Consider the following 10,214-nt stretch of genomic DNA (forward strand, 5'->3'; position numbering starts at 1 on the left):
CTGATGATGATTAATAAAGACTAGGTTCACTAGTTGGAAAGAGACAAGCGGGACCTCCCAAACCATGGCCCTTCCATTACTCTTCAGGTCTGGAGCTAAATTTACCCTTCTGTGACAATAATCAGCCATTTAAGACCAAAAGGGCAGGGCTGACCCAAGCAAAATTAAAAGGTTTAGGAGAGAGAGAGGAACAGAAACCAGAACTGCAAAGACCAAGTGGGACAAGCGATGGCCCATGGAGGGGCTGCCATGGGGGACTTGAAATAAAATGTGTCCGTACTGTTGAATGTGAAACAATAAAGATTATCATTACTAAGAAAATGCTCCATCACTGTGCACAGCCTAATGATGCAGTTCCCCTAACAGCAGAGAGGTAGTGCGGGGGGAGAAAGGCAGGCAGACAGACCGACAACTTGGTTGATGATCACACCCCCAGGGGCCGCCCCAGAGAGCACGGTCATTGGATTTATCGTTTGTTTCTGACAAAGGCGGAGTCATCGCCAGTCTGTTTATTGCCCTCGTATCACCAATCCACAAATGAAGCGTTGCTTCTCAATTTTATTTAATTTTTCAAAAGTCTTGCAAGCAAGGAGTTAGTTTTATCTTTAGAAAGCTCTGCATTAAAAAAAGAAGGATCAAGCAGCTGATTTTTTCTCTCTCACATTTTAAAATACCACCGTTGTTTCATTTTTTAAAATCTCCAGGCATTCATCTTATAACCATTTGGAAGGCGTCTCGGCTGTCCAGCATCAGACCGAGGCGGGGCCAGGCGGGGTGGGCACTGACTACTCGGTGGCCGGTTCTTGGCTGAAGTGAAGCAAGAACTCCACCAGGGTCCGCGTGGGCCTCCCGGTCATGCCCTTCCTCAGGTACGGGACCTCGTCCTTGTTGGTCATCACACCTGCTATGTCCAGATGAGCCCAACTGGGGTGAGTCACGAACTCCCTGAGGAAGGCTGCAGCGGTGCAGGCACCTGCAGACCTGCAACAGGAGGCCAAGGTCACCGCCCAGCCCCAGGACACGGGCAGTGACAAGTCCCCCCAGAGCAGCAGATGGCCGAGCAAGGCAGCAAACCTAGCGTGGCTTTCTGGATGCCAACTCTGGGGTGATGCCCCTTCCCAGGCAGTGAATGCATATGCTTCCTGCCTCTCTTTCCCTCCACCCCCCTCTTTGTTTAGAAGGGACACGGACTACTGACCCCAGCTGGAGAAGGGTGGGACCTGGGGAAGCTCTGTAATGGGGAGGATGCAGCCACCTCGGCTGCCGGCTCCGGGTCACACACCTGTATTTCCCGATGTTGTTCACATCAGCAAGTTGGCAGTCGACCACCTGTCTGGTGTAGTGCTCGAAGAGAGGCATCCTCCAAACCCGGTCCCCCGTCTGGATGCTGGCCTGAAGGACAGGGGTGAGGGATCGTGGTCACCCGGAGGGGAGGGGCTCTGGGTCACGCCCAGGCTGGGAGCACGAGGAAAGAGCTCTCAGCCCGCTGCTGTTATAGCTTCAGGACGACTGCCATGGGTTCACGGCGCTAAGGCCCGCCAGCCTTATAGGACGCCACGCCTTCCCGGAGTCCAGCACAAGCACTGCCGACTTGGAGTCGTCCACGTGGGTCTGTCTGCTGACGGCAACCCACCCGACCAAGGAAGCGCATGCTGTCCACGTGGCGGGCATGTGTCTCCGCAGAAAGGCTGCCTGGCTCGCAGGCTGGTGGCCTGGTTGTGTTGCTGAGGCCCCGGCTGGGACCCGGCGCCCGCAGCTGTGTGACCTGTCACGTGGCCATCCTTCCCTGAGCTCCTACTGAGCACCCCAGGGTGGTGGGGGAACCAAAGATACTCCTCAGAGGCGGCAGAGGGCACGCATGCCGGCTGGCTGGGGAGCACGCAAAGAGCAGGCAGGCGTGGCAGCGCTCCACGGGCAGGAGTCACAGCAACTCGTGCCCTTTTCCCTCAGGTGGGTGCCCCTGTCAGGAACAACAGGGGGCCTTCAAGGGGTGGGGTGCAGCGACCCCGGGGAAACAGCGGGGCAGTAAAGTTTCTGCACACAGCACTTTGATTTCTGACAAACGCTTCCCATGAAAAAACTGGCCAACCCCTCCGCACACAATGTTGTGGGCACCCAGACAGAGGGACTGTGGGTGTGTGGGAGCTGGAGAAGAGGGCCTGGCTCCCGCCGTGCTCAGAGTAGAACGGCCCCTGTGGGTTTCCAAAGCTGTGGAGAAAAGCATGAAGCCACAGCTTTCTCCGGAGGGGTAGCTGGTGATGTCAAACTGCTGACCTTGTAGTCAGCGGGCCAAGTGCTCTCCACTGCACCACCAGGGCTCCATTCTGGGGCACAGCGGGCTTCCATAACTGCTGGCTGAGCGAACACATGAATGACTGCCTACGAGCTGTCTAAGAGGCCCCAGGAGCCAGCCAGCAGCCTGGAGCTCAGGGGAAGGGGAGGAGCCATGGAAACAGGAACTCCCCAGGGGAAGCAAGACGGGAAGACCACGTGTCTGCTGCCTGAGCACCAGGGGCAGGCAAGGACAGAGGCAGCAGAGGCACAGGGACCCGCTGGCAGGGGCTGAGGGTAAGAGGCAGACTAGCAAAAGAAACTCCATTTTTGTAAGCCACGAAGTACCTCCCTCCCATCTCCGAAAGTTGCCTGCTAGTTGACCTGCCTGTTCCTCCTCCCCTTATGGGAAAGTCTCTGCTGGTGATTTAGAATGTACTCCCATGTCCCCAGGTTCTGGACACTATAATTAGTTTCCATTATTCTTTGATACACCGTTTGTTCTGATTCAATATTGTTCCCTTTGGTGTTATCACCTGAATGGTGTAGCTACTCTTGTTATGGTAATCGGGATGTTAGTCAGTTTGGTCTTGTTTCATTTGTGATAAGAAATGTACCTTGCAGTAATGCATGTATCCTCTTCTTAAAGTTACCAAAACGTTATAATCAACGCTGTGCCCTGTAACGCTCCCTAACCCTAGAGAATAGTAACATTAATTTTGCTTTCTGCTTCTGTCCACGCTTGCTTAAGTCTTAGACAAAGGACTTGAAACCACCAGCAGCCCCACGGGAGCAAGACCGGCCTGCTTTCTACTCCTAGAGTATGAAACCCACGGGGTCCCACAGGGTGGCTATGAATTGGCATTGGCCCGGCGGTAGTAGGTTTGGTTTGACGTTTTCCACTTGGAGGGGTATTGGTTTCCCGTCGGACGATTCATACACGTTTCATGACACTGCCTTCCGCACGCATGACGGAGGGACCCTCTTCCCATGTCCTGCCTGTGCCTACTGCTCCGTTTGCTGCCCCGCCCCCTGCCGCTGTCCTGAGCCTTGTCTTCTCCTCCGCCTGCCAGCCAAGCGTGTACCTGGTGCCCTGCCAGGACTAGGATGATGTGGCTCCCTCCATCCCTACCTTGAACAGCCTGTCCCACAGCTGAGTATCATTGGTGAAGACACCCGTGGCGCCGGAGCCCAGAGCAACATCCATGGCACCTGTAAGACACACGCGAAGGCCGGCATTCAGTCTCTTTGGGCAAATCCCACGCCTTCGCCGGACCGACAGTGGGGCTCTCCTTCTCATGAGAACAGCTTGGTGCTGTCTGCCATCAGCAGGTCGATGCCAGGTGCCAGGCCCGCCAGGGAGTGAGTGTGTGTGTATGTTGGGGGGGATAAGTGCTCCCAAGGTTTGTGTTCAAAGCTGTGACCTTTCAGAACCAGAACGCCAGCCAGGCCTGTGTTCCCAGGGGCTTCTGGGTGGGTTTGAACAGCCAATCTTTGAGCAAATCAGGAAACCCTTCTCTAGCAAACTTCTCTGTCCGTCTCCAGAAGGGACTCACCCTCACTTACTGAGGAAACAGCGGCAAACGGGATGCCCAGGCCCCCTCAGGGATTCCAGGGCACCATTCATGTTGTGGTTATGGCTACCCCCACTCAGGAAGTGTCAGGCACGGACTTGGGTGGCCTTTCTCCTGTGTGTCTGCCTTAAGCCAGGATGGCGGCTGCCCCGTGCGGCCGCCTGGACCGGCATGCTCTCTGGTACACTAGTTGCTACTTGCCGTGGACTCGGCCCCCAACCACAGCAGCCCCACCCAGATCGCAGAGCAGCCAGACTGCACCCCAGCCCCCACCCCCAGGGCTGGTGGCAGATCACACCGCTGTGGTCCAGAGGGTTTTCAGTGGCAGGTGTTTTCAGCCTGGGACCACCAGGCCTTTCTTCCTCGGGGCCGTCCACTCTGCTGAAACCTGCTCGCTCTGCTAGCAGCACCTGAGACTGCGCCACGCCGCCTACCCCACACACGTTATCTTCCCTTGGGAACACCAAGTGACGGACCCCAAATGCACGATGACCCCCTTGGGCTTGTCTTCCTGGTCATCGTTTGTTTGGGGTCTGTCTGACCTCTTCAGATCTGAAGCCAAAGGTCGTCATAACTGAAAACACCCCCCACAATGTCATTGCTAGACGTGCCCCCCCACTCCCCCCACCAGAACAGAGGCGGGCTCCCTTGTCTTTTGTTCTGAAAGCACAGCCAGGAATGCTGTGAGGTGCAGGCCTCACAGCACCCCGTGCTGCAGCAGGAAGGTGCGGTCTGACCTGTCAGGGTGGCGGCGTTGAGGATGAGCTTCGGGTTGAAGGTGTGGGCGTAGCAGAGTGCATCAGCTAGCACGAGCCTCCCCTCGGCGTCGGTGTTGTCCACCTGGGGGAGGACGGGGAAAGCGTCAGGGGACAGCCACAGGAGGGGGACCGGGAGCCCTTAGGCCACGCCATGAACCGACGCCCACGCCCAGCCACGGCGGCCCAGAGCATTTCCTATGCTGGGCTCCTTCAGGAAGCCGACGGCCAGGTCTTCTCCACTCAGAGATTCGAACCAGGAGCCTTTGCAAGCGCTGCACTGCTTGTGCTCCGGGCCCCCCAAGGACAAGGTTCGATTCAAAAGTGGAGGAGAGCTGGTGAGATGTCTGCTGTCGGAGATCAGAAAACGCCCTGTGTTCCGTTCGCAGCAACAAGAAGGCATCTCATTCGAAGGTGACTTTAATCTAGTCACCCCGTAATCAGAGCTGCTATCTGTAACACGCCCGAATGCCCATGACTTCAACGGCTGGGGAAACAGAAAATGACTATGTGGCCAACAAGTCTAGAACTAAATTGGGGGAAGGGGGGAGGGGTGAGCTCCTGAACATAAATAAGGTAGAGATGAAGGTTGCAGTTCAGGGCAGCCCTGGATCTCCACACACAGGGACACGACACATGTCCAACGGGGCCTGTCCTTACTTGCAGGTGACTCCATTCTACTAACAGTGACTTGGGGCGGCGGCGGAGTTGTTCAGAAAGCTCGTGTAAAAATCCCAATGACTGTTAATTCAGTTTTTCCACGACCTTTTTGAAGGCCCCTTGTAGATACGGCATTATGAAACACTGGCTGGTCCTGCGCCATCCAACCGCACTGCTCGACGCACGTGAGACGAAGCCTCGCTCCCAAGGAGCACTCTGGCTGCACTTCTTGTTCCGGCAGCCCACGGTACCTGCACGTGCTTTCTGCCAACATCCTAATTCAAAGGCACTGCGATCAAGTCCATCTTCAAGGTGCACTGGCGGGGCGGCTGTGGGACCCCTCAGACCCTGCCGGGCAGCGATTCTGACTCTCTGTGGCCCGTGAGGAAGAGCAGCGGTGCCTCACGTCTTTCCAGAAGGAGACTGCCCAAACTTTCTCCCTTGGGGCAGCTGGTGGATTTGAACTGCCGACCAACGCAACACTAAACAGGGGGCACTGCTGTCCATTTTCTGGCTACAGACCTGGATGGTCTTTCCGTTCTTGGCGCGGACGACGTCTCCGGGCTTGTTGGCCTTACCGCTGGGCATGTTCTCACAAAGCGGGGTCAGGCCTGTGGGGAAGACACGGGAGGGATGTGGGCCATGCTGGGTCTGAACACCGCCTGACCCCGTTTCTGGGACGGGGCTCCAGGAGCCACACACAAGAAGCGTGTCACACAGAGGCCACCAACCCAGTGTCACCCGTGCCCAATGTCAAGGGCACAGCCACACGATGGAGCAGGCGCAGCAGTGCAGGCTCCGGGTTGGAGACAGGGAAAGACACACAACAGCAAAATGCAGCTAAGCCCAACCGGCGCCCAGACTCAAAACCCACACACACTGTGTGCTACCCACTCGGTGGCACGGAGCTCTGGTTTGTTTGCTGTGTGTAAGACACATGGGGCAGCTAACAGTCAGGTCAGGGGGCCAAGCCCACCAACTGCTCCAGGGGAGAAAACGGAGGCTGCCTGCTCCCAGTACAGATGGACAGTCTGGAAACCCGATACCAGGTCGCTCCGAGCCAGAAACGGCTCGATGGCATCGAGTGTGTAAAACGGAACTTCTTTAGACGACTGGGGAGATTAGGACAAGGTTCTTCTATCCTTCCTGAAATGGTACAGGTCATATACACCGTCCTGGTCCCCAAAGGGGTGTGTAGGGGATAGCATGCCATGTCTGAAACTTACTTTCAACGAGTTTAGGACAAAAGACAATGACGTTAAAAGCGAAAGGGAATCGTGAGATGGTTATTTCACAGGTCACTGAGCTCAGCTATGGTTCCCAATGGTTTGGCCAGACACGAGCCCCATTGTTGTTCTGTAACGTCAGCAATGAGACTGCCGCCCACTACGTACATCTCCTGCAATGGGGTCAATCTGCTGGTTAGAAAGGGTGTCCCTCCTCCAGATGATGGCCAGCGAAACCTGCTCTCCGTTCCTGCTGACCTGACCACAGGTCTTGGGTCAAAGGCCCATAGAACACGCCAGCCTGTCACCTACCTGTGGATTCTGGACTTGCCCAGTCAATTCTGACTCACAGTGGCCCTGGAAGAACTGTCTTACAGGGTTTACGAGGCGGTACATCTTTTACAGTGCCAGACTGCCAGTCTTTCTCGGGCAGAGTGGCAGGTGGATTTTAACTGCTGACCTTTGGGCTAGTGATGGAACACTTAACCACTGTGCCACCAGGGCTCCTTTGTGGACCTGCTGCCCCCACACTGCATGAGGGCAGGCCTGGACTCCAATTCCACCTTCCTCTGTAATGGAGGTGAGCTGGGCGAGGGGTTTTACCTTTATGAGCAACGCCCTCACCCCCCAACATGGGACCCGCCCAGCCCTACTCTTGATGACCCACAGTGCACAGGCACCCACTGGGTCCCAGGCACCTCTGTACATCATACCAAGTGCTAACCACAGCCCGTGGCCGCACTGCGCTCCTACCCGAGGGCCGTGGGTTCAAGTACAAGCCCACACTCAGTGGCCTGAGAAGGGACAAACAGATCCAGTCAGGCCCACTGGCCACACACACAGGTGCCAGCCTCCTGGCTCAGGGAAGGCAGCACCGGTCAAGAGGACACTGCGGCTGGATCAGATGGGACCTGAAGCCTCTGCCAAGGCCCTTCTGGCTTGGCCGGGACCATGCTTGTTCACTGCTCTCAGCAACCTGCGGCTCCGGGACCCACTCACCCACGATGTTGACGGGCAGGCTGAGCTTGGCAGCGGTCACGATGGCTGAGCAGATGGTTGCAGCCCCTCCCATGTCGGCCCTCATCAGGTCCATGTTGGCTGCAGCCTTGATGGAGATGCCACCGCTGGACGGATACACACAGGTTATTAAATGACAGCCCAAACCACTTCCCGACAAGAATATCTAAACTGAGGTCACCACAGGGAGACACCAGCTAATTGGCAAAAAAACAAAAACAAAACAACCACACCTATTTTCTGAATTTAGCACCTGAAGGACCCAACGCGCGCAGAGCTGCTGCCCCGGCCTGTGGAGCACAAAATGACTCCAGAAACGCAGGCAGGTTCCTGGCCTTTTCTTTCTCCGGCACAAGCTGGACGCTGCGTGACGGCTAACACGACTAACCCTGTCATTCTAGACGAGCCCGCACATTCCCCCTAGTTCTTGGTCACACGGCACCTCCCTTGGGTATTTTAGGCAGAGCAAACAAGCTAAGAAAGGGGAAAAAAATCAGCCTACAGTGCTTACAAAAATGCCTCATCCCGAGCGAGGGTGAGCAATCAGCCGTGGGCTGGCGTGGGGTTGCATCCTCCTTTGTAAAGCCGGGGGAGGGCAGAGCCTGCCGGCCTCCACGGCATTATCCCAGGCAGGAATTGCAAAAGGACACACACACTTTCGGAAGATTGTTTTGCTTTTTATGAAGTTCAATGAGTAATCATCGTACAGCTCAACCATGGCATTCCTCAGTGTTAACCCAAGGTGAGATGAAAATGAAAATCCCCTGTCTCCGTCCCCCCACCAAGACTTGCACAAGATCTTGGCCTGGTCCCTCAGAGGCTAGAACGAGAAGCAGGCTGACTCTCCGTCAGCTGATGGGCGGAGAACTTGCGTTGCCTCCTGGGACCAACCCGTGGATCAACGGCCACAGTGCTGTGCTCCTGAGAGGGGATGGAGGCAAGGGGACATGACCGTCAAGACAGGCCTGTTTGACTTCCAACTCTACGCCGAGCTGAGGGACCTTGACCAGCTTACCTTGACTGAGCCACGGTTCCTGGACCTGTAGTATGCCGCCAACGCCTATCTCATGAGAGTAGCACAGAGCTAATACACATAACGATGCCCAGTCGTGTCTCTGCCGCACAGCCAGTGTTTTACACGTGGCAGCTTTAGTCGCGTGAAGTACAAGGCATGGGCAGACACCGTCCTTTTGAAGCTAACGCTGCACCCGGTCATCCAAATGCACCCACAGCATCCACCACCAGCCAAAGCACAGTGACCGAGACCAAGTACCTGTCGAAGGTGATTCCCTTCCCCACGAACACCAGCGGGGGTGCACTCGCATTGGGGTTGCCCTTGTAGTGAATCTCTAGGAAGACCGGAGGCTCGTCAGACCCTTTGGCCACACTTAGGAATGAGCCCATTTGCTGTTCTTCAATCCAACACTTGTTTCTGTGGGGCGGGGGAAGGGGAAAAGGGTCAAGTGGTGGGTTAGCTTTATTTCAAAGTAACTATTATAGACGGTCCATTTGTGTGTATGGCAGCCCAGCGCACGCCCTTATAAAACAGAAGCACGAGAGAAGGCTCCAATGACCTAAGCCCAGCGAAGGGTCACGCAGCACCCGACGAACAGTGAAATCAGTCTTAAGAGGAAGCAGCACAGCCAGGGTGCTCCTAAGAAGTGACGGTGGGGAGACTCTTGTCTCACAGACTTTGGACATGTTGCCAGGAGAGGCCGGTCCCTGGAGAAGGACCTCCTGCTCGGTAATGCAGAGGGCAGAGGAAGGCCCTCAACGAGATGGACTGGCAGTGGCTGCAACCACGGCTCAAAGCAATAGCGGTGCAGGTGGCACAGGAACAGGCAGCAAATCACTGTTGTGCAGAGTTGCTAAAAGTGACGGACAGCACCGAAGGCCAACAGCACTTGCTTTCAGGGCATTTCTGGGCAAGTCATCAATGTTGAGCCTGATTCCTCATACCCAGAACGCGGTTAGTGATCACGCCGTCAGAAGACTGCCGACAGAATCACGGAGACAATTTGTGCATGGCACACCTAATCCAGGCGCCTGCAAAGCACTCGGCTATTAAGGGGAAGGTTGGTAGCTGAAGCCTACCAGCTGCTCCTGGGGAGAGATGTAAGGCTGTCTGCTCCGGTCAAGATTGACAGCTTTAGAAATCTGTGATAGGTTCATTTAATGTGCCAACGTGGCCAAGAAGAAGATGTGGGATTAATCAGGTCAAAGTTTGATTGGAGGGCAAAGAGAAAAATGGCTGGGCAAGCCCCGCCCGCCTCTCTCTTGCTCTCTGGTGACTGGACCAGGGTGTAGCTGCTTAAGCGAATTCTCTGCTTCAACTGGTGAGCTACACCACCTGTGGGACGGTCAACCCACGGGTTGTGTTGCTAAAGCTTGAGGTTCCTTCGAGCCCTGCTTCCCTAGACTGCTGGTGTGCGCATTGCTTGAGCTTGAGGTTGGTGGATCCTGTCGTCTTGCATTGCTTGAGTTTGAGATCCCACCTGGGCCTGCTTTGCTAAGCTCCTGTTGGTGACCTGCCCTCACCCTACTGTTGGCTGCCTGTGGGTGGACTCTGCCTGCATTTCCCGAGGAAAGGCTCAGCTGTCTGCTTCCTTGACCTTGGACACAGGGTTCTCTAGAAGGACTTCCAGTATATTAACTGCTCCATGGACATGAATTGAACTGAGCCCTCTGTACTGCTGTGTGGACTAATTAGC

The 10,214-nt window shown here is 55.7% G+C and overlaps 1 protein-coding gene across 1 annotated transcript in view; it reads right to left on the minus strand.

Annotated features, from left to right (window-relative positions):
* Nucleotides 1–538: 538 nt before the first annotated feature.
* The window catches only part of LAP3 (leucine aminopeptidase 3), a 19,253-nt gene continuing 9,577 nt past the window's right edge, over nt 539–10,214 (minus strand). The window contains exons 7-13 of the mRNA XM_004707847.4: nt 8,777–8,935; nt 7,486–7,610; nt 5,783–5,871; nt 4,583–4,685; nt 3,404–3,483; nt 1,283–1,392; nt 539–981 (exon numbers count right to left, since the gene is read on the minus strand). Coding sequence (XP_004707904.2) covers nt 786–981; nt 1,283–1,392; nt 3,404–3,483; nt 4,583–4,685; nt 5,783–5,871; nt 7,486–7,610; nt 8,777–8,935 — 862 coding nt within the window. The 3' untranslated portion in view covers nt 539–785. The remainder of the gene's footprint in view (nt 982–1,282; nt 1,393–3,403; nt 3,484–4,582; nt 4,686–5,782; nt 5,872–7,485; nt 7,611–8,776; nt 8,936–10,214) is intronic.

This window comes from Echinops telfairi, unplaced genomic scaffold, assembly GCF_000313985.2.
Source record: "Echinops telfairi isolate 266 unplaced genomic scaffold, ASM31398v2 ScPeMD7_7468;HRSCAF=8506_1, whole genome shotgun sequence".
Classification (NCBI taxonomy): Eukaryota; Metazoa; Chordata; class Mammalia; order Afrosoricida; family Tenrecidae; genus Echinops; species Echinops telfairi.